General features: G+C 44.0%; 1 protein-coding gene across 1 annotated transcript in view; it reads left to right on the forward strand.

Moving 5' to 3' along the window:
• Nrx-1 (Neurexin 1) overlaps window positions 1–25000 on the forward strand; it is a 207987-nt gene that overhangs the window by 139183 nt on the left and 43804 nt on the right. Inside the window, exon 3 of the mRNA XM_080278572.1 lies at window positions 24512–24661. Within this exon, the coding sequence (XP_080134698.1) occupies window positions 24512–24661 (150 nt within the window). The remainder of the gene's footprint in view (window positions 1–24511; window positions 24662–25000) is intronic.

A 25000-nucleotide genomic window follows, 5' to 3' on the forward strand; every position in this document is an offset into this window, starting at 1 on the left:
TCTCACTTTCTTTTCCCTTACCGGAGAAATAGGACCCTTTCTTCTCTCTCTCTCTCTCTCTCTCTCTCTCTCTCTCTCTAATGCCCATTCATCTCCCTTACCCATAGATTTTGAAGGAAATTAATTAAAACCAAATTACGGTAAAAAGCACCATAGAATTTCAAGCCATAGATACATTGAACAGGCTAATCTAATCGACGTTCACTGGCTGGAAACACAGAAGAGGACAAAATCATTCCAATATTTGTTCAGCTCGTTAATCCAACCCTATTACGCCGCTCCTTTGAACCCTTTACTTGGAATCCACTCCCAACCTTTTGTAACATCACGAGCCGTCTTTATAAGCGCTCTTAAATCCAGGTTATGCATGAGATTTTTTTATATATTTTCTCATTTTCCCTCATACAGCTGTTAAACCCTTCACAGTCAAACTACAGTGAATATTAAAATGAAAAATACGAAGAGACTAATAAATTTATGATAATCATTCACCGTTTTGGAGACTTGCTTATCGAGAAACTTGATAACGATCCTCATTATATACGACCGCAGATTCCGGGCAAGCCGTTATGCTTTTGTTCGCTGCTGCTCGTTAAGGCCACTCTTTCGTTCTTCCGTCATTCTTACCGGATCATTTGTAATAATATTCTCACCCTCTAATCGCAAGTGTTTGACCTAATGTAATTGATTTCTAGTGAACTGTTTAGTCTTTTTCTAGTATAGTAAATTGGTCGTTTTGATTTCCTGAAGTTGTGCCATAATTTTAGCTAAAAGCGTATTAATAGGACTGTGTTAATTTACTGTGTTGACAAGTGATTTTAACCTCTGAATGACAGAGCAGTTTACTCAGTTCGTTGTGTAAAAGTCATGTTTGTTTAAAGTTGCCCCGTGTGTTAAAAAGAATAAAAACTTGAAGCCACCTCTATGTTTACATCGATACGGTAAAGCTGGGGCGACCGTAAACAAAGGGAGCCATTTCATAACCCTGAGCCATAAGTATACCCGGGTTATATTAAAGGTCGGACGAAGGGCAGCCTAGCAGTGGTGGTGGTCGCTCGGGGGTTGGAGGTACATGGAGAGTTTTCTAAAAGTCTAGAAATATTGTGGGAAGTTAAATTTACTCTCGTCTTGTGAAATATTTTGAAATTCGACGAGAAGGGGAGCGTAAAAGTGGCGCCAAATATCTAAAAATTTTATGGGATATTGAATATGCTGTCGTGAAAAATTGACGGGAGGGAGAACGTAGAAATGATGTCTAATATCTAAAAATATTAGGTGAAGATAAATTTACCCTCGTTTTTGTGAAATATTCTAAAAGTTGACCAGGAAGTCAGTGTTAAGACAGAGGCTTCTAAAATTTAAAAATATTGTGCGAGTCAAGTTCCCTGATTTTCGAAAATCTCAAAATATTACTAGAAACTAAATTCTCTCTTGTTATATATTTTGAAATTCGTCGAGATTTCAAGAGTAAATAGAACAAAATAAGAATGTATAAAATAATTCAGGGTGTTAAAATAATGGATGTAAAATATATTTGTCTATATTTATCTGTTGTCTCTCATGCTGTCTCTAGTTATGCGATACTGAAACGCATTTAATTCGCAGCAAGCCCTTATTTCCATCTCTCTCTCTCTCTCTCTCTCTCTCTCTCTCTCTCTCTCTCTCTCTCTCTCTCTCTCTCTCTCTCTCTCTCTCTCTCTCTCTCTCTCTCGAGGCGGCGTGACCTTTCCTCAGCCTGACCCTCTCTCGCTCCTCTGACAGACACCCATTGTTGCTCTTTTCCTTCCTTGACCCGGAGCAGTGTGAGAAAGAGAGAGAGAGAGAGAGAGAGAGAGACGTGCAGGCAGAGTATGAGGGTAAAAGTGAGTATTCGTGTCTCTTACATTGTGTGTGTGTGTGTGTGTGTGTGTGTGTGTGTGTGTGTGTGTGAGACAGAGAGAGAGAGAGAGAGAGAGAGAGAGAGATGAAAACTAGGTCACCGAGTCTGGCTTCCTATTTTCTCACACTCGCTTTAATTTCCTCTTTCCATAAGTGTACCTTAATTCCTTATTGTTCTTGCTCATTACTTTTCATACGTTTTCGTTCTTTCTGTCCTTCCTTCCTTCCTCCCTCCCCATCTTCGTTCCATCTTTCCTTCCTTCCTTCCTTCCTCCCTCCGTCCCCTTCTTCGTTCCTTCTTTTCTTCCTTCCTTCCTTCCTCCCTCCCCTTCTTCGCTCCTTCCTTCCTCCATCTTCCTTTCTTCCTTCCTTCCTTTACGATCGCAGCCACCTATTTGTCTGTCTGTCTTTCCATTTAACTCTGTATCCCAATCTCAACTCCACCATCTTTCTCCAACTTTCTCCTTCTCTCTGTTGCATATATTTCCTCCCTCTACTTCTCATTTCCATCTGTCTTTCTCTCTCCCTGTCTCTCCGTCTGTCCATCTGTCTGTCTATCTGTCTATCTATCTTTCTGTCAATCTACCTCAGTCTGTCTATATGTCAATCTGTATCTGTACTGCTATCTTGCTACACTATCTTCTTCCTCCCCATTTCTCCCTCCCTCTCTCCCTCTATCGATTCCCGTAGTGTGTGTGTGTGTGTGTGTGTGTGTGTGTGTGTGTGTGTGTGTGTGTGTGTGTGTGAGAGAGAGAGAGAAAGAGAGAGATGGAGGAAAGGAGAAGGGAGGCCTCCACTTCCTTCACAGGCATAAGACCTTTAATATGCCAGCGGTCCTATGTCAGAATGGTAGAGAAGATGGAGGGATGGAGAAGAGAGAGAGAGAGAGAGAGAGAGAGAGAGGAGGGGGAGGGAAGTGAAGGAAATAAGAATAAGAGAGGGGAGGTGAAGAGGGGAGAAATAGAGAAGAGAAAGTTGGAGGGTAAAGATAGGGGAGAAGGAAGAAGTAAGAAAGATAGGAGTGTTAAAATACAGGGAATGAAGGAGAAAATGAAGGACGAGGAAAAGAGATTAAGGGAGATGAGGAAAACAAGAGAATTGGTAGAGGAGGTGGGGAAAAAAGAGCGAAGAAGTAAAAGAGAGTATGGAAGTGAAAAAGGTCGAAAAATTGGAGTCAAAGGAAAAAGGAAGAAAGCAGAAGGATTTACCAGGAAACTGAAACCAGAACCAAAAGAAAAAGCAGGAAAAATGAAAAGAGGGAAAAGAGATATTAAAGAGTAAGCTTAACCTAGATCTACGTTCGTTCTAATTCGCGGTAGTGGGTCGATTGATGATATAAAGAAAACACAACAAAATGGTAGGACAAATATGCAGGTAAAAATAAAAATGCATTCACTTAAATAGGTCGTCGTACGACCCTCACTCACTCACTCACTCGCTCGCACACACACACACACACACACACACACACACACACACACACACACACACACACACACACACACACACAAATCAAAGTCAGTTCCACTTCATTTAGTTTTTCCTGTTTTTTTTCGTTCATTCCAATAAATTTTTAGCCACGAAGCCGATTAAGACACTCCTCGCCCGGGGACTGAGAGGAATTTTTCGATACGATATGAAAAATGGCCAGATTGGAATAAGTTTTTTTTCTTTTTTCTTTTTCTTTTTTTCTTTTTCCTTTTTTTTTTTGGAGGGGTTAAAATCCGAGCCCAGTCTGGCCAATATTTCTCCCCGGGCATCAGAGTAGAGGACGTGAGAGCTCTTTGGAGGGATGGAGAGAAAGAGGGAGAGGAGGGAGGGGAAAAAAGGAACAAGAAATACTGTACAAGGAAAGAGGGAAGAAGGGAAGGGAGAGAGGGAGAGGGTTAGAAGTAGGGAGGAAGGGAGGGGAGGAACGAGTTAGAGATGGAAGGCAGGAAAAAGGGATGAAAGGTATAGGACGTGAAAGCTTTTTGGAGTGAGAGAGGGAAAGAAGGAGGGAGAGAAGGAAGGAGGGAAGAATGGTAGGCGAAGGAAACTGGAAGGCCTGAGGGAAGAGGTGGAGAAAGGTAGGGAAGAAGAAGGAAAGAGAATGTGAGAGCTTTTAGAAGGGAGGGAGGTAAGGAGGAAAGGATGGGCGGAGGGAGGGAGGGAAAGATAGCAAGTTGGGAAGGAAGGAGTAAGAGGTGAAAGGAGGGTAGGAGGGAAGGCTGGATGGAGGGAGGGAGGGAAAAGGGGAGGGAGGTGAAGATAGCAAGTTGGGAAGGAATGAGTGAGAGGTGAAAGGAGGGTAGGAGGGAAGGAGGGAAAGAAGGGAAGGAAAAAGCATGCGTGAGGGAAAAGTGAGATAAGAACAAAGAGAGTAAGGAAAGAAGTGAAGGAAATAAAGATGGAAGAAAGAAAAAGAGAAAGAAGGAAAGAAACATGAAAGGAAATAGGAAGAACAATAAAAAGGAAAGAGAAAGAAGAAATAAAGGAAAAGAGGAAGAAGACGGAAGCAAAAGAAGGGCGGGAGGGAGGTGAGGAAGGGGAGGACGGTGGGTTAGGGGTCGGAGGAGCATATTGAAGACGCTGAATTTTGACTTTATGAAATCTTCTGAGCATCTCGAAACCTCTCTATATATTCTACAGTTCCAGTAATATTCCCTCCTACGTGAAAATTGGAAGTTCAATTTCTAAAGATCCAATGAGTGAGGAGTTCAGTAAATATATATATGAAGTATCTTTGTAACACAGTATGTCTTTCCTAATATAAATAATGGAATGGCCTGTGTATTTTGTTGAACCCTCCCAATCTTTTTTTCTGTGTCTCCCATCCCTACCCATTCTTCCCCTTTCTCTCTTCCACCCTTTCTCACCCACTTCTACCCTCTCCCCCTCGTTCTCCCTTTTTCCCCAATTCTCTCCCTCGACCCTATCCCCTTTCCACCGTTTCCCTGACTTTCCCCTTTCTTTTGTTCACCTCCAGTCTCTTGTCTTCCATGTCTTCCCTAACAGCCATCTTCTTTCTCTCACGCTGTCCCCTCTTTCTCTCCCTTATCCCCATTTTTTCCTCTTCCTTACGCACCTTTTTTCCTTTTCCTTACCCCCCCTTTTTCTGTTTCACATCCATCTCCCCTCCCATTATTTTTCATCGGCCCAGCTCTCCTTTTCTTCTCTCTTCCATGTCCCTTCTTGACTCTCCTTTTTCCTCCTTCTCACAGTCACTCCCTTCCTCCATCCCCCATCTCACCACCTCTTTTTATCAATCACTCTCTTTCTCTTCCTCCATCCCCCTTCTCTCTCCCCTCTTTACTCTCCCCATTTTTCTCCCCCAACACCCATTCTCACCCTCCTCCCCACCTCACCATCTATTTTCTCTCCATACCCCCTTCTGTTCCTCACCCACCTCCATCATCACCCCACTCTTCTCCACCCCCTTCTCATCTTCACCCACCTCCTTTATCACCCCACTCTCCTCCTCCGCCCCCTCACCCCCTCCTTCGCCCTCACCCTCCCCTCTTCCAATCCCCCCACCCCAGCAAGCAAGAAAGGCACCGATAAATCGCCCAGGTCTCGTCCCCTGTGTAAGGTAAATCACACGTAATGTACTCTCCCTCCGCGCCGTCTTTTCGTCCTCCTCCCGTCTCCTTCCCTTCGTCCGTCGTTTCGTCAGTGGCCTTGTCGTCTGTTCTCTTGCTGTCGGGTTTTCGGTCGTCTTGTCTACTTCTGTTTACGTTCGTTTGATTTTCTTTTCCGCTGTTTTTTTTTTCTTCGACAATTTTTTTCATTTATTGCACTTTCTTTTTGTCATTCGGTTTTTTTATTGCTAATTTTTAAAAGCTTCATCTTACTCTTTTGTTTCATTTTTTCGGATAATTTTTCATTAGTCCGCTAACATTTTTCACTCGTTGGCTTTGTCTTCCATCCATAATTTCTTGTCATGCGTCTGTTCTCTGTAGTTTATTCTTGAGTGCATGTTTCTTTTTATTTATTCTGAGCTTGATTTCATGAGTGTTCCTTTTTTTTATTATCTTGTTTTTTTTCTTTGCTTCTCGGCATGTTTTACGTATTTATATTATTCCTTCCCCTCAGATAGATGGATAGATAGATAGAGAGAGAGAGAGAGAGAGAGAGAGAGAGCGCAAAGGCAGTCACCTCAGCAACACGAGGCCCAAGCAGCTTAAACTTCACCTTGCTCACTCCCACCTTTCCTACCTCTCGCCTCTCCCTCCCTCCCCTGTACTTACCTCTTCTTCCCTTTACCTCCTTCCCTTCCTCCTTCGTCATTTCCCCTACCTCTTCCGTCACCCTCCCTTCCATTTCCCCCCACCTCACTTAGCTTTCTTTACCTCTCCCCTCCACCTCCCCACATCTCCTCTTACCTTTTCTCCAGTACCTCACCTCCTCCACCCCTTTTCTTTCCTATCCCCCACCCTTGCCTAACCTCACCAACCCCCCTTTTAACGCTGTCTTACCCCTCTCATCCCCCCACCTCCGCTAATCCCCCCTTACACCTCCTGACCACCTACCCCTTGTCTCTCCTTCCCTCTCCCCCTTATTCCTCATCCCCCTCCCCCCATCTCACATACACCTTTTAACTCTATCGTACTCCCCCTCCTCCCGCCCCTGCTCTCTCCTAACAACCTTCCCCCTTCTCTCTCTCCCTCCCTTCCCCTTCAGCCCTCCGCCCCCTACCCCACCTCACCTACCCCACTTTTAATGCTACCTTTTCCGCCCTACCCCTCCTAACCACCTATCCCCTTCCCTCCCCCTCCCCCATCCCTCCCCCCCGCCTCACCTGCCCCTCTTAATGCTACCTGGAGCGGGTAAATGGCTAATAAAAACAGGGATGAGGGGCAAGGGGTCAGGGGGGTCAGGGGGAGGTAATAAACGACCTGGCTTATCCACCTTCCTTCCTTTCCTTACTTCCTTCCTTGCGTACTTACTTTCCTTGCTTTCTTCCTTTCCTTTCCTTTCCTATATCCTTAAGTAATTTAACTTTCGTAAATATATTCTCTCCTTCCTTACGTCCTTCCTTTCCTTCCATCCTTCCATACTTGCTTTCCTAACTTTTTACTTTTTCTTTTTTCTCGTCCTTTTCTTCCTTCAGTTACGCCACTTTCTTCCCTACGTCCTTTAGATTCTTTCCTCCATCCTTTCTCTTCTTTCTGCCTGACTTTACTACACCCTTCCTCTTCTTCCTCCTTCCCTTTCTTCCTTTCCCTTCTTCCATACATCCTTCTTTCCTTGTGTCCTTCCATACACCCTTCCCTTCTTTGCATCCATAATTCTTTTTCAAATTTCCCGTCTTCATTTCTTTCACATTCTTTCTTCTCTTCCTTCCCTTCTCTCCATTCATATCTTTCTCACTTCCCCTTCCTCTGGTCCTCGTATAATGTGACGTTTTTTTCTCATTTACTCCCGTTTCTAATATGTCTCTCTGTCAACATATTTAATTTGTTTTTCCTTCCTCTGTTCATCTTCTGAAAAAAAAACAAAAAAAAAACACACATGTACAAGCACACGCACACGAAGAAAAGGTAAGACAGACGCCCACGCACACATGAGCTAACCAGAGCAGACACGCTAGTACACACACACACACACACACACACACACACACACACACACACACACACACACACACACACACACACACACACACACACACACAGGGAGGGACAATTATCACGGTCATGCAGGGTTGTAAAGCTTTCCGTCGCAAGATCATCCAAGTCTAGACAGGCCAAGTTTTCAGAATTATACATATTTTACCTGTTTATTATTCATTGTCATTATATCGTGCATACCTAAGTCGGTCTGAATTACTCTTCACACGTGTAATTATTTGTCATGCTTTTTATCCAGCCAAATAGTGTTTTATGCAATTTCTCTCCTTTTTTTGTGCATATAGCGTCATGTTATTTTTTACAGCTCTCATTTTATAAGCTTTACATAGGTTGGAAAGTCTGCAGTAGAGTTTTTTCTTTTTTATATAATTTTTAAGGTTTAAGGATGCGAAAAACTTTAAGGAAATCTTTCTGAACACTTTGAAGCCAGCAACCATTTTTAGTACTTTGATTATTATTGGTAACTTTGACAGAGCTTTTAAAATGTGGCCGTCCGGAGAAATTCAGACATCTTTAGACCTAGAGTGTTCATATCTTCATCATCATCATCATTATCATCATCACCATTATCATCATCATTATCCTAACCTCTTTTCCCACCTCAAACAGATAGTGCCAGATTCATTCCCGTCTAAACCTTTCCCTCCCCCCCTCTCCTTCCCCCTCGAATCTACTATAATGCCCGCCTCCACCTTCTTACCACGTCAACCTCCTCCCTCCCGCCGATATCAACCCCGGATATCTTTACGCCGGCTCGTAATTCCCTCTTTATCACCCCCTTCCTCACCGCCCATCCTTTTCTTCCCTCCCTCACGTCACCATCTTCATAGCCATCATCATCATTCTCTCTCTGGGGTCGTCGTTGGTGGTGGTAGTGGGGATGGTGGTCTCTCTCTCTCTCTCTCTCTCTCTCTCTCTCTCCCTGGTTTGCTGGAGTGTGTGTTGTGTGAGAGTGGGTCGTGTCTGGTGTGAAAGTTGAGACCTTTTTAAAAGTTGAAGAAAACGAGTGACTTGTTTGTTTACTTTTAAGGGGAAACTTGCCTAGTGTAAGGGAAGAGAAGATAGAAGATAATAATAAATGTAAAATCTCAGTATTTCATTTCTGACGTGTGGTTCAGTCATTTTGCAGAGGTTGAAGAAAAATAATTACTTTTTTCTTTTACCTATAAGTGGAAATTTGCTTATCTTATGAGTTGACACGTAAAAGTTCGAATGTATTACGATTTTTAACGAGAAAATGTGAAAAGCTTCCAAAACATGTCCTTACTTTATATCTCAAGGGTGTAGAAATTTCTCAGCCGTTGGAGACATTTGTTGAAATCTGCATTTACTTATCACTAAAGAGTTATTTGTCTTGAAGGAAAAATGAGTAGTAGAAGATGACGCTAAAAAGAGCTGCGCGTAAAAGGATGTGTGTTGTGTTCCTCCAAGCTGTATATAGATTCCTGCCACTCAGTTTTAAGTCTTCACAATTTTTATATCTTCCTTGTCGTCCTTTATTATTTTTTTTAAGCGCTTGCTTAGACTCCCACTCTTCCTTGCCGTCCCTCCCACGCATCGACCTCCTCTATTGCTTCCTCGTTCAGATACTGGTGTAATTTTTGTTTCACCCCTGCTATCGCCAGATGATTTAAAGCAGCTTAGGAGAGTAACCTAGTAGTAGTAGGTTGTTATTGTTGTTGCAGCCTCATGCTTATCTTTAAAAAATGAACCCGGTGGACTTCAGGTTTAAATTACCCTTGTGAAGTTAATCATCCTCATCTGGGGGAAATAAGGAAGTAGTAGAGGGACGTCTGTATAGGGCAGTGTCGTCGCCTAGTTTTATCAGTGCCACCACATGAAGGCGTCCCTGTCCAACCCCAATGAAGAGGTTATGGAGGAATATATCTAACTTCTCCAGTTCGAAAAAGTCTCCTTGGCCAAACAACATCGTCTGGAGGTAATTATAATAGCCTAAAATAAGACGGCCTTAACCTCCCTCTTCCCATCCCTCCCACTCCCCAAGCTGCTCTATTACGGCTCCAAATAAATCGCTGGTATGAAAGGGTTAAGGGTTGCATGATTAAAACTGAGTACGCGAAGGTGCATGCAAGTCACTGTTTTATTAAGCACAATTTTGATACACCTGTGATGGCAGGAAATAGAGTGAATTTCACCTTACATATTTAACAGTGCCTTTTGTTCTTTTCTTCTGGTTATTTTCTTAAATCTTTGTTTCGATAAGGGGAGACTTTTCGAAATGGCGAGGGTTATATGCAGCCTTAATTTAGACTTTCACAACCAGGCCTCATTTCTAACCTAAATAAAATGGCCCGGAGATAGCAAGAGTAGACTGAAGTATTAAGTCATCTAATGAAGTAGATAAGATTAACGATGCGTATGGAACTGAAGGAAATGGTGGTAGTGGTGGCAGTGGTAATGGTGGTAGGGACAGTGGTAGTAATGGGGGTGGTACTGCATTAGTATTAGTGGTAGTGATGGTGGTAGTGGCTTTGAGGTGATAGTGGTGGTTATGACGTTAGTGTTAGTGATAGTGATGGTACTTGAAGGCCAGGTCAATCCCCTTCAGTCCTAAAAAGCAGTCTCCCAAGCCAAATAGACTCGCCTGGAGGTAGCAAGAATAGACTAAAGAAAGACGGCCTCCCACGCGCGAAGGGTCCTCTATTGCAGGCCTTTATAGATATCGCTGGCCAACTCTCATTACACTCCACTCAAAAATTCACGCCATTTTTAGCGCTGCCACTCTCTTGACATTCCTTTCCTCCTCCTCCTCCACCTCCTTCTCGTCGTTGTCCTCGTCCTCGTCTTCGTCCTCGTCGTCGTCGTCGTTATCGTCGTCGTCCTCCTCTTCCTTCTCCTCCTTCTCCTCCTCCTCCCCCTCCTCCTCCTCCTCCTCCTCCTCCTCATCATCATCATCATCATCATCTTCATCATCATCATTATCCTCCTCCTCCTCCTCCTCCTCCTCCTCTCTTTTTACGTTTCTCTCCTTTTCCTAATTTCCTCCACGTCCACCTCTTTCATACTTCTTTCTGTTTATTTCCTCCTCCTTCCCTCCCTCCCTACTTCCCACTCCCTCCCCTTCCTTCATCTCCAAGGCTTGCCAAAAAAAATGGGATGGAAATTAATTAAGGCACAGGAGGACGGGGTAGAGGGCGGGGTACAAGGGAAAACAGAGAGAGAGAGAGAGAGAGGAGAGAGAGAGAGAGAGAGAGAGAGAGAGAGAGAGAGAGAGAGAGAGAGAGAGAGAGATTTTGGAATGAAGTGAAATAAGAGAGGGAAATGAAGTTATCAGTGGAATTAATTAATAGGCTGTGTGTGTGTGTGTGTGTGTGTGTGTGTGTGTGTGTGTGTGTGTGTGTGTGTGTGTGTGTGTGTGTGTTTTAGAGAGAGAGAGAGAGAGAGAATTTGCAGTGATGTGAAATAAGAGAGAGGGAAATGAAGTTATCAGTGGGGTGAATTAATAGGCTGTGTGTGTGTGTGTGTGTGTGTGTGTGTGTGTGTGTGTGTGTGTGTGTGTGTGAGAGAGAGAGAGAGAGAGAGAGAGAGGCCCATGTCTTGTCTGCACACCGACACTCTCCTTATTACCTGCCTCGTCCACTAATTGCCAATTCTCTCCCGGCATTCACTAGATATTCCCCACCTGTCACTCTTCCCCACACGTCCCCACCCCACGCACATACACATAGGCACACATAGAAGTACACATATGTCCCTTGAAACATCCCGTACTAACACACACACACACACACACACACACACACACACACACACACACACACACACACACACACACACACACACACACACACACACACACACACACACAGAAGGACACGTATACCTCATCAGTAGCTCCGTGCACATCCCACCCCTCCACACTTCAACACATACATACATGCAAACGCAGAAGCACCCTTAAGTACCCTTTCATTTCATACCAGCTGCGTTCCTCTCTTTCCCAGCCTTTTCACTCATATTCCTGATCAGACACCATTCCCCTCACGCCAATCCCCTTCACCTCTTTTAAGTGTCACCTTTCTCACACACATATGCCCTGTCTTGCACCCTTCCTCCCATTCTTTCGCCTGTTGCCTTCACCTCTTTGTCAGTCGTCTTTTTGCTCGTGTACCTCATTTCCTCGACGTCCATTGCCCTGCCCCTCTTTTCCCAGTCACCGTTCACTCATGGAACTCGTCTGACACTCTCCTTTCCCACGCCTGTTGCTTGGCCCTCTTTTACAGTCGTCTTATTGCTCGTGTGCCTCATTCCCTTCGTGCCTATTGCCTTCCGCTCCTCTCTGAATCACCATTTCGCATATACTTCCCGTCGAGCACCTTTACTCCTACTCCTGTTGCTATCCGTTTCTAAGCTTTCTCTTTCTCCTTTATAAACCATCTCATCGGATACTTTTCCTTCCATGACTGCATTATTCCCCTTTTTTCTCCAGTCGCATCTTAACAAATATACCCAGTCAATTAATCTTTCTCTCGCATCCCCGTTACTGTCTTTCTTCTTCTCGTCACCTAATCGTACTTATACAGACCTTCCCTCGCACTCCTCTTGCTGTCTCTTTCTATTCAAGTCAACTCAGAAGATCTCATATCAGTGGCAGCTATTTTTCCTCACCTCACCTTCTACTGACACGTGTCACACCTGCCCGACTTTCTCTACCTGTTCCGCTCTTTCTCATAACCTTTGTGTCTACCTCTCGTACCCATCACATATTCGTACCTCAACCACTTCTTTTCGTCCCTTTCGTCCGCCAAACCTTGATTCCTCTCCCATCCACCTCACACATCTTTTCTCGCATCTCCTTTTTCCACTTCTTACCTTTCGTACCCCCCCCCCCAATCCACACATTCCATATTTTACAGACTTTTCTCCCTCTCTCCTACTTCTAATTTCTCACATCTCCAGTTCTACCTTCTTTACCTGCCACGGCGTCTCAGTACTTTCGTATATACTTATCTAACCTCTGTCCTATCATACCTCAATCCACACACTCCATAGCCTACTTTACGTACTACTCAGACTCCTTCCCCTGATCTCTTAAGTCTCTTGTCTTTCATCTCCACTGTTGCCTTCTTTACCTGGCTTGGCGTCTCAGTACTGTCACATCTGCTTATTTTTCTTCTCTTTTCATACCTCAGTCCACACGTTTCATACCTTACGTAATACACACTCCTTTCCCCTCCACCTCCTACGCCTTTCTCCTCACACACTCCTTGTTTATCCGCCTTGAAGCCTCAGTACGGTCACGTCAGGTTATTTGACATATTTATTTTTGTACCGCAACCCACACAGTTCATACCTTGCGTCCACAATATCCAGATGACTTTCCACCTGATTCTCTCTCACATATCTCCTAGCATATTTCCATTACTTTTCCCTGTTTGACTTCATAGATAGCTAGGCGGACAAACAGACAGACAGACAGAGAAACAGTGATGGATAGATAGATAGATCTGTTGTATCTGCCCCCTGACCTTTATTTTATTCTTCGCGCTACAACATGCACCCATCATACCTTTTGTCCGTATACCTTCCCTTCACCGTATCTGACTTATCCCCACCTCATTTCCTACCCTATCCTTTTGTCTATGTACCGTATCTGTATCATCTGCTTGTTATGCTGTCATGATCTTTTTAATGCAGTCAGTCATTCAGTTTGCCTGTTTAACCTCTTTTCTTTTTTTTTTTCCATACTATAAACTACATCTTCCGTCTTTGAAACTTAGAGCCATACTTACCAGCCTCTCTACACCAGCTGCAACCTCTCTGCTTTACCTAACCTCGATTTTCATATCTGCCTCATCTACATGTTGAGCATCATTTTTTCCTTCATACTGTAACCTAAATCTTGCGTCCTTAATCCCCCTAATCCCCCGTCCCCACCTCTCTCTGCGCCTCCCACACACACCACAGTCGTCATCCCTTTCATCCCAAGTCCCATGGCCATCCCCACGTGCCACACCCTCCGTACTTTTTCATATTTTTCCATTTCCTTTATCCTCAAATCCCCAAAGTCCCCCCTACCCTGCCCCCCCCCCTCTCTCTCCCACGCCCTCCATACTAAAAAAGAAAAAAATATTCGTTCCCTTATATCCATTCCATTAAACAAGTAACACGTCCATTCCCATCTCCCCTTCATCCGTAATTACGAACTGGGATAAACACTCGGCTCACCCATAGCATTTTTCCTCCCCTACCTTTATTTTTCCCCACCGGTGACGTCACACCTTCCCCGCAGCCAATCAGCGCCCGTTCTCCAGGTGACGCCATAATAAATGACCTATGGGAGTGTTTGCTTTCCCCCCTCACGGTGACGTCAGCTTGGGCAGTGTTGTTCCCCCTTGCTTACGCCAGAATGGGAGATTGTGTTTACTCATTCACCCGAGCGGTAATTTGGGCTGACCTGACATAAGCTGACGTTGAGAGGTAGGGGGAAAAAGTTTGACCTTTCTGGCACTTTAAAAGACAAATGAATGGAAACAGAATGGAGAAGAAAGGAATGGGTAGAAGAGGAGTATGACATTTTCTTCACCCAGCCAAGATTACTGAAAACGATACAGCAAAAAAGAATAGTTTGCAGTGAGATTATTGAAAGTGACCATTGACAAGACGCAGAAAATGGGGAAGAATAAAAGCATATCTATAAGTAGTGTAAGACATTTTCTTTACCATGCAAATAGAAAACATTTTGCAAGAATACTGAATGAAGTGTGAGAAAAAAAGAAAAGTACATATAATTTTCTTACTTTACCAAAAGCATTGAGAACGAAATAATGAAGAAAACAAAGAACGGAGCTAAAAGAAAAAAGGAGAAGAGAACCGAGTGGGAAGAAGAAAGAGAAAGAAAGCGGCACGTGTAATCTTCCTTTACCTAACTTATTTTATTGAAGTCTACAAAATTCTAGAAACTGCGATTGACAGAGAGAAAGCAGGAGAGAAAGCAACCCACGTGTAACACTTTCTTTTGCTGGAAATAAACTCTGAAAGATCTTTGATGCTCTTGAAAAACACCAAGGCTGTTTTTTTTTGTGTTTTTCCGGAGCCAAACATTAGCAACTTTACTTTAGATGACTGAGATTCAGTTGATTATCGAGATATTTATGGTATTTATAGAAGATGGATGAAGATAGAGAATAGATAGGAGAAGGGGAATGGACTGTGAAAGAGATACAAAGATGGAGACTTTGTAAAAGAGAGAGAGAGAGAGAGAGAGAGAGAGAGAGAGAGAGAGAGAGAGACGCTAAAACAGATCTGTGAAAGAAAGCGAGGAGAGAGAGATGAAAAGAGAGTTTACAATGAAAGGAAGAAGAGAAAGATTATGCGAGTACCAGAGAAAAAGAGAGATAAAGACAGACACAGAGAGTTTGGAAAAGAGAAAGAGAAAAAAACACCCAAACACAAAAGGTTACCCATACAAACACATGCAAAAAAAAAAAAACACCCACTATATTTGTTTATATATTAATACTTCATTTTTTCGACTTTTTTTTTTTTTTACGGCAGCGAAAATTGGAATCGCGGCCCCTCTTTTTTTTTTTTTTTTTTTTTTTTTTTGCCCTCGAAATTGAAAACTTGTCAAGGGTGGCTCGTTTATGGATACCGGTTTGCAATTGCTTCTATTTGATCTCTCTTGCTGATGGTCCGTTGCATGAGCCGTGAATCTGCCTGTTTCGATGGTTACGGATATTTTTTGTTTTTTTTTAGTTTCCCCCGTAACTTGTTTGGTGGCCTGCTGTTGTGTGTGTGTGTGTGTGTGTGTGTGTGTGTGTGTGTGTGTGTGTGTGTGTGTGATGCGTATGGCTTTATTGTTTTTGCTGTTTTGTTGTGATGCATTCAGTTATTGCGTTTTTTTAATCGCATTTCGGCATCATGGATTTGCTTTCTTTCTTTTTTCCTTTTTTTTTTTTTTGATGTTACGATTGTTATGATGTTTTCGGCTGTCATTTTTTGTTATTTGTTTTCAGTAAGGTTCGGATGTTTTGATGCACTCGGTTATTGTATTTTGTTTTGATTTTTGTCACGTCTCGGCTTGTGTGTGTGTGTGTGTGTGTGTGTGTGTGTGTGTGTGTGTGTGTGTGTGTGTGTCTGTGTCTGTGTCTGTGTGTGGCGTCAAAAGAAAGGACGAAAAAGGAAAAGCGAGACGACAAGAGTGAAGGGCGAATGAATGATGTGAATAGGAGGAGGAAGAAGAGAAAGGGTTTGTTAATGAATAAGGACATCAAAATAATCCGAGAGAGAGAGAGAGAGAGAGAGAGAGAGAATGAATCGCAAAGGGGTAGGATAGGATGGGTCGAGGAAGCAAAATAACATACTAGCTTTCTTCGCAACTTACAATCTTTTTACACATTCCATCTGACCTTCTGAGTGTGCCATTTTTAGACGTCTTGCATTCGTTCGTAGTGGAAGAAAGAGGACAGAAAAAAATAGAGAGAGAGAGAGAGAGAGAGAGAGTGAGTGGGGGGGAGGGGGCAGAATTGGCTAAGAGAGTTAGGAGAAAGAATCTTGCATGTAAATTGGTTTGGTTGAGAGAGAGAGAGAGAGAGAGAGAGTGGGAGAGAGAGCGAGAGAGAGAGACAAACAGACAGACAGACTTACAGATAGACATACAGACAGATTCAGAGACAGACAGACAGACAGAAGCAAACAAACAAAACAACAGACAGACACAAAACACATGCTAGCAGTTTAGCAAGACAGCGAAAAGAGTTGTCATTCCCACACGACACAAGTCAAGCAGAAACGTTCTTACACACACACACACACACACACACACACACACACACACACACACATAATCGCTTTCGCAGGCAGGCAGGCTCAGAGGGGACAATTCCTTCACGCACCCGCCCATGACTGCAGGCAAATCACGCTCGAGTCTCGCAAGCTACGAGATATCACGAGAAAAGGGGTCTTAGTCTCACACGGAACGAGAAATCACGAGAAAAGGGATCGTAGTCTCACGCGGAACGAGAAATCACGAGAAAAAGGGGGTCTTAGTCTCACAAGGAACGAGAAATCACGAGAGAAATGGGTCCTAATCTCACAAGCAACGAGATATCACGAGAAAAAGGCTGTAGATTTCCTGGTATCCTGATAGTCATGTTTCGTTGTCTAGGTAAAGAAAAGGGCACAGACGTAGAGAGAGAGAGAGAGATTAGAAAGTGGTGAGGCAGGGGAGAATAGGGAGGTAGGCAGTGCGGATAACAGAGGGAGTGGGGGAGTTATGGAGGGTGAGATAATAATGCCATAATGACGCACTATTAAGGTCGGCGAGCGCTACCCCAGACCCAACTGCCTTAGTCTCCCCTCCCCCTCTCCCTCTCCCACCCCTTCACCCCTCCCCCTCTTCCTACGCCCCTCTGTCCCACTGTCCCCCACCCCTGCCCTCTCTCCCTGCCGCTACCTCTCCCTGCCGCTACCTCTCCCATCCCTGCTCCTATCCCCTTCCTCTTCTCCTACCCCCTCTCTCTGCCCCTAATCTCCCCCCACCCCTTCGCTCTTCCCCTTCCCTCCACGTTTAGCTTCCCTTTCTCCCCTTTTCCTCAATCTCCTCCCCTCTCCTAAGTCATCGCAATCTCTCTCTCCCCCCTTTATCATTTTATCTCCTTCCCATTTCTTCAGCTATCTCCCATGTCTATTTTTCTCTTTCTCCCCCTACTTTCCCTCCCCATATTTTCCTCCTCTTCTCTTTCTGTCTGGCTGTTCTGCGTCTCTCGTTCTCTCTTACCATCTGTCTGTCTTTCTGTTTCTCTTTCTCCCTCTCAGTGTCTCTCTCTCCTGTGGCTGTCCCCTCCATCTCCGTCTCTTCTCTGTCTCTCCATCCCTTCCCCCCATCATCCACCCAGCCCCCGATTCCCTTTCTCACGCATTCGGTCTGTCTAGTTCTCTCTTTGTCTATCAGTTTCTCTCTGTCTATCCTCTCTCACTTCATCACTCTCTCCCCATCTCTCTCCTCTTCCTCCCCGTCACCCCACCGTCTCCTCAGCCCCCGTTCCCCTTATCTCTCGTTCCCAGTCCTCCTCTCCTTCCTCCTCTCTTCGCCCCTGCTGTCATCTTCCCCGTCAGGCCTTGCCATTATTATCACCCTTCTTGACCGCCTCCTTCGCCTCACTCCAGTCTTTCTTACTTCTATTTTCATCAGTCTCTGTCATTTCTCCTATATTCCTCAGTTAATCTTATTCCTGTCTTTCTTTTCATCAGTCTGTGTTCTTTCTCCTACATCCCTATCATTCCTACTTCTCTTTTCATCAGACAGTCAGTTCCCTTAATTATTTTTTTATCCGTTGATTTTACTACTTGTGTTTTAATCAGTCTGTGGCCTTTTTTCAGTATTCATCAGTCAGTCTTCTTATTCCTATTCTCATTGTTATATTTCTACTTCCATTGTCCTGAGTCCAGAGATATCGCAAACCAGCTGTAACTTAACACCCTCTCATGTACAATCAAATAACCTGCAGCATTCAAGTGTGTGGGCTAAATTCATTGTAATCTGGAGCCACGTGTAATCATATGCCTTCACCTTCACAAAAAATTTACTTCCAATGAAATCCCTAAACCAGCTGTAACACCAAACCTTCTCTAGTTCAAAAAAAAAAAAAGAGTAAGAAAGAAAGAAAGAAAAAGACTCACCTGACCTTATCATCAAGCACTCAGGTGTGGGAAATTCAGTGAAACGCCAAATGAACTGTGATATTATATCCACTTAAAAAAAAAAAATCATATTCTCACATTCTTACTTACAAAATTATCATTTGTTATCACTTTCATACCTACGAAAAATAACCAGTTTTAATCTCAACCCCACTGTACATAAAATCGCTTGTTTTCATCATGCCTACAAAACAGTAATCACCTAGCTATACCTCCATACCTTCAGAAAACATTTTTTTTTTTTTTTTAACCATCGTGCCTAAAAAAAGGAAAGAAAGAAAAGAAGAAAATTACCAGTCTTCACAGGTAGGGTTCCAGGTATGAGAGAAAAATCCACTGAAATGCTAAATCAGTTCTAACCCAGTACCTTCTCTAGTAAGAAAAATCATTAAAAAAGATAAACTGAAACCTGCAATCAGTCGAAACCAGTTGCCCTCTCCATCCCTAAAAAGAAATGAAATAAATCCCGTTCGTCAGCGCCATGGTTTCAGGTGTGTGTGCGAGAAATCCAGGGAAATCCGTAACCATGTATCATTGCTGGCGGGTCGTTGGTTGCACAGTTAATGAGAAGCTAAATCACCGGGACAGCTTGAGGGAGGAGGCGCTGAGAGAGGCTGATAGTGAGAGTGGCAGTGTGTGTGTGTGTGTGTGTGTGTGTGTGTGTGTGTGTGTGCGAGAGAGAGAGAGAGAGAGAGAGTTAACCTTTTCTTCCGCTTGCATAATTATTTCTTGAAGCTTTTTTTTTTTGTCCTGTAGGTCAGCAGTATGTAACTCCCATTCCATTGGGTTGATGATTTTGGTTACTTAACTCCTGCTACACCAGACGATTATATTAAGCTTTCAGAAAACCTACCCTGAGAACATAATATCAGCCACCATAGTATACTGACGAATATTATTAGCAGTGTAATGCCGCCCCTCACACCACAGCACTCACTCTCACAACACTCAATGAACCTTGCAAATCAAATACTCTCTGCCCTCACTGTAATCCCGCCCTTCTCACCCCAACACATTTACCTCATACGCTCCACTCAGACAGCACAATCATCGTCATTCATAAACTTCTTTATTTGCAGGCCTACTTCTTCTCCTGCATCAAATATCGCTTACCGCCAACTGAAACCTTTGTGCTAAGCTGTTATCCACCTTATTCACATGTTTGCTATCACCATTTATTAACTTATTCTTTACGAAGCCATAATTTTCCTTTAACACATCTCCTCGGTCACCATGTTTTGACACTGTTTACGAAGGCATTACTCTCTTTCTTGACGTCTTCTCCATAGCCATATATTGACGCGCGACATTATTTTCCTTTATCGCACGTCCCCCTTACCCTCCATCACCACACCTGGGCAAACTAACATTATAATTCAGGTCTTTTCATCGTCTTTGCCATTCCAGTCTAACCTCGATCCTGTTCTGTGTCTTCATTTATGTTTCTGCTTTGCATCCATTTCTCGTAATGAACTCTGTAAGCCAATATGTATAGTTTATTTTTTCTGTGTCTTGTCTTTTCCACTCGAGTCTTTGGCACAAGCTCAATGTTGTGCCCTCCTTTATATCCAAGTGTCACTTCATCTCCATCTCTACCCAAGAAACGTCCTTGTTACTCTCAACATTCAGACACCGTTTGACTCGGCACTCACTTCTTGCACACACACACACACACACACACACACACACACACACACACACACACAATATCTTTCCCCTTTTATATATTGTTCCGCGTCCCCACGTCTAAATCCTAATCCTCCCCCTTTCCCCCCAGAGTCTCCCTCTTGCCTCCATATCCTTACCCTTACTCTCTCTATCTCCACCACCAGTCTCTCTCCCCCCCCCTTCTCCCTCACTCTCAGTCTTTCCCCCACGGCTCAGTTTCCCTCCACCAAACCCCTACTCTATTCTCTATCCCTACCACAGTATCCTAACTCTCCACCATCACCTCTACCCTTACTTTTTCTATCCACCACTCTTCACATTTCTCTCGCTATACTCTCCCTCCGATTTCTCTCTCTTCTCCCCCACCTCCATATCCTTGCCCTTCCCTTTCCATATCTCCCCCTCCCCTCTTAGCCACCTCTCACCCCTGTCACTCCTCACTCCCTGCCCATCCCTCCCTCACCCTTTACCCTTCACCCCCTCACCCCCTACCCATCCCCCTACCCTCTTCCCATCTCCCCACCCTCCAGCCTCAGTCTCCACGTCCCCTAAGTCGCTCTAGGTCGTGTTTGAGAGAGATAAGCGTCCTTAATGACAGCGCCAAGCCATCTCAGAGTCCTACATTACATTAAACTCTCTCTCCTGATGCTGATGGCGCCCCTTAGACACACACACACACACACACACACACACACACACACACACACACACACACACACACACACACACACACACACACACACACACACACACACACACACACACACACTTACAATAGACGCTGTATAAATTTCTGTCGACTTATTTTCTTTGACCTCATCTTCATCATTTTTCTTCTTTCATAGCGTCCTTTCTGTAATCTTGCTGCCACCACACTTATTCATTTACCTCAGAAATTACCTGTCGTAGTGCAAGAGTTAAGCCATTCCATTCTCTCTCTCTCTCTCTCTCTCTCTCTCTCTCTCTCTCTCTCTCTCTCTCTCTCTCTCTCTCTCTCTCTCTCTCCCAGCGTTTTTCTGTTAATTACGAGTTTTCTTGTCTTGCGTCTCATCTCATACACCCCCTTAGTCCACACATACGCCTGGAGGGATTCTTTTTTCTTCCTTCTCTTCCCCTCCTCCCTTATTCCTTCTTTCCTCCCTTCTCCCTCCAGTTCTCCCTTGCCCTCTGTCTTCCCCCTTCCCTCGCGAAATTATAGTTCTTTGTCCATGCTTAAGTGCGTCATTATTTTTTATTATACAGAGTCTCTCAGAGGATTATATTTCGTCTATCTCTTCTTTCTCCTCACCTCTTTTGCTTTTCTTTACCCTTCTCAGTTTCTATTATTCTTGTTTTATTTTCTCTCTTTGTTTTCTCTCTATTTTCTTCACTTCTTTCCTCCTCCAACTTCCTTCCTGTCAGTTCTCTCCTTGCACCCCTCTGCCTTCTTCATCCTCTACGCCTATTCTCCCTGTCTACTTTCTCCTGTCTCCCCATTTCAGCGTCCTTCCCATTAGTCCCTCCCTCCTTATCTTACTCCTCCTCCTCCTCCACCATCACTCTAGCCCTCTCCCACACCTATTTTCCCCTTGTTTTCCCCCTCTGTGTCACTTCTGCCTCTTTCCATACTCCCATCTCCACCATTACAACCTCTTCCCTCCCTCCCCATCTTCACGACCATCACTCTCCCTCCCTCTCTGCCTCACTCCCCCCCCCCTCTCTCTCTCTCTCTCTCTCCCTTATCTCACTTCTTTTTCACTCCCTCCTCACCTCTCTTTAACCCTCTCCCTCCCTCTTTCTCACTCACTCTCTCCCTTATCTCCTCTCTTTTTCTCTCCTTCCTCGCCTCTCCTGAACCCTCTCTCTCGTCCCACCAGCGCCCCCTTTTAATGGAATCATCGCTTTTTTCGCCGCGGTGTTGGGAGGATAGTGAATAAAAACGAGCGGCATTTGTTTCACGCCTCCTCCACCACTACAGCCCTAAGAACCGTCTGAAACTGAAACCGTCTGAACCTGAAACTATGCAAGAAAGTCTGAAAACCGTCTGAAACTGAAAACTGAATAAGCTTAATTGTCTGTGAAAGTCAGACAGAATACTGGTGGTCATAATCAGAGGGAAAGACTATTCAGGAAATGTTTAGTTCTTTACGTGTAGAATAACGACTTATGGTTAATTATTACACCCGACTCTACAGCAGCAATTAGCGTTGCTCCCACAGTCTGTTACTACTACTACTACTACTACTACTACTACAACTACTACTACTACTACAACTACTACTACTACTACAACTACTACTACTACTACTACTACTACTGCTACTACTACCATAACCGGCCTCATAATCTACCATAACAACAACCATCATTACCATAGTCACCCGTCACTTCCTCAATTCCCTACCACATCAGCCACACAACCACCTTTGTCCATTACCACCACAATCCTCCACAGCCACCAGAACTACCACCACTACCACAGTCTGCCACCACCACCATGACAAACTCTCACAGCTGCCACCATTTCCACAACAACAATCATCTATATGTATTTACCACAGAGACAGCGATTTCGTTTTTCATGGATAACTCTGGGATTCTGTGCAGTCTAACCCTTTATATGTATGCATAAAGCCATATCAATACACTGGATTCATGTCACCGAAAAAACACGGCAAATATTTTACTCTCTCTCTCTCTCTCTCTCTCTCTCTCACCTGTTTTTTTCTTTTCCTGGCTAGAATTTTGGCTGTATTGATGGCGGCGTAATGAGATGAAAAATTAATAGTCTCAAGGGGCATAAGTTACAGGAAAATGTGATCGCTCTAGAAAGTGATCTTCCTTATTTTTCGACTTTCCTTTCTCCTCCCTCCCTATTTCATTCTTTCTCAGCCTCTTTCCTTCCGTCTCCTCCTTTCTCGTGCTCCTTCCTCTCTTCATCTGTCTTCCTATTGTCTCTCTCCTTCCTTCTCCTTTCTTTCTTCTGCCCTCTTCATTATTCTCTCTTCCTTCTCCATCACCTTTCTCTTTCTTTATTCCTTGTTCTTGTTTCCTTTCTTTTTCTCGTGTGATTTGCACTTCTTTCTCAGTTTCTTTCTCCTTTTTTTCTTGCTGTTGTTTCTCGTCTTCTTTCATCATTCTCTTCCCCGCCTCCTCATCTTAGAACAAAACGTCCTTGGTATTTATCCATCTGCTCCCTGACACCGCTTCCTGTGAGAGGTAGCACACACACACACACACACACACACACACACACACACACACACACACACACACACACACACACACACACACACCATAAAAAACAAAAACACGTAAGAACTCCCATCCATTCAAATAACAGTACTTCTCTGTGGGTCTTTTGGCTCTCTTGGGAAATTCAATTTAATCTGGCCAAATTCTTCACGGGCCCAGATAGGACTGTTCTTGGAGGGGATATTGGCTTCCCTCGTCTTTCTTTTTCTTCCTCGTTCTTCTTCATTATATTTGGTCTTTTTTTTCATCCTTGTTTTCCTTCTTTAACTCCTTCCTCAGCCTATGTTTTCTATCCCCTTTCCTGCTTTTCTTCCCCTCTCCTTTTTCCCACCCTACCCCTCCTCACCTCATTTCACCCCTCCTCTCTTTTCCTCCTCCCCCTTCCCACCTTCAGGCTCCCCTCTCCTCTCCCTTGTCTCTTCTATACTTATTTTGTCCTCTTCCCCCTACTTCACTTTCTCCTCATTCCTTAACTACCCTCCCCCATTTTCCTCCTCACCTCACCTCACCTCTGCCCCCTCCCTCCGTATCTCTCTCCTTTCCCCTCCCTTCCTTTTCCTCCGCCCCTATGCACCCTTTCTCCCTTCGTCAAGAATATCTACTCCGCCTCAGGATATTGTCTCTTCACCAGCTTCCTCTCCTCCTCTTCCTCCTTCTCTTAAATCAACCAGGGTCAACCTTTTCTCCAGTTTCCCCTCCCTCTCTCCCTCCCTCTCTCCCTCCCTCCCTCCCTCTCTCACTCTATCCTTGTACCTCTCTCCCCTCCCGCTCTCTCCTCCCTCTCTCCCTCCCTCCATCCCTCCTCTCGCCCTCTCTCTTGGCTGTCTTGGGGTTTCCTTTCATCTTGGTTTCTTTTGGGGGTTTTGATATAGGTTTCTTTGTGGAGATTGGGGTTTTAATTCAGTTTTTTTTTTTTATTATCGTGTTTGTGATTTTTTTTTATATGTAATTTTTTTTATATCTTTGCCAAAACTGAGCTCAGATACTTTTTTTTATTTCGTGATTTTTCCTAATTTTCTGTGTACAGGGTTTTATTTGCATTTTATATATAATTTCTTTCCTTTTTTTTTTTTACTTGGGAACTTCCGTGTGGAGATTCTGAATTTCTGTTATTATTCCTTTGTTTTTGTGTGTTTATATGTTAGTTTTGTGTGTTGAGATATTTTTGTGTGTAGTGATTTTGGCTTTATTTGTAGCTTTTTTTTTTAATTGTATGTGTGATGATTTTGGTTTCAGTAGGCTTGGGTTTTTATGCTAGGGTATTTATGTCTGTATGGAGATTATGGCTTTAATTTTTTTCTTTTCCTGTGCGTGTGGAGATTTTGGTTTTGATTGGACCCATTTGCTGTGTGTGTGTGTGTGTGTGTGTGTGTGTGTGTGTGTGTGTGTGCGTGTGTGTGTGTGTGTGTGTGTGTAGATTTTGTTCTTAATTGTGCTTTCTTTTCCCTTTCCAGAACGCCAGACGGAGGAGATTACCCTACGAGGACGCGAGTATGTGTGGTGGGACCTGAGGCGGAGCGGTGGCCAGCCCCTCGCCTCCCAGAGTGACCAGCTGACCCTCTCTTTCAAGACCAGGCATCCGGCGGGCGTTCTCTTCTTCTCAGGTGGGTGAGAGAGAGAGAGAGAGAGAGGAGAGTGGAGGGAGTGTGTCTGAAAGGTGGGTGATTGTAATTGTATGTGTAATTTTTTTATTACGAGAGGAAAATAAATGTACTGTCTGAAAATTTTAAGTTGTCCTTCTCAAAGAAAGTCGAAGAAAAAAAATGTGTGTGTGTGTGTGTGTGTGTGTGTGTGTGTGTGTGAGAGAGAGAGAGAGAGAGAGAGAGAGAGAGAGAGAGAGAGAGAGAGAGAGAATACAATCATGCACTAAAACAACCCTGCTTTGATAACCACTAAAACTACCAGAGTATATACCGAATTTAAAACACTTCCACAACTCCTCC

This window comes from Coenobita brevimanus, chromosome 74, assembly GCF_032717465.1.
Source record: "Coenobita brevimanus isolate Jiangsu-jjx chromosome 74, ASM3271746v2, whole genome shotgun sequence".
NCBI classification, from domain to species: Eukaryota; Metazoa; Arthropoda; class Malacostraca; order Decapoda; family Coenobitidae; genus Coenobita; species Coenobita brevimanus.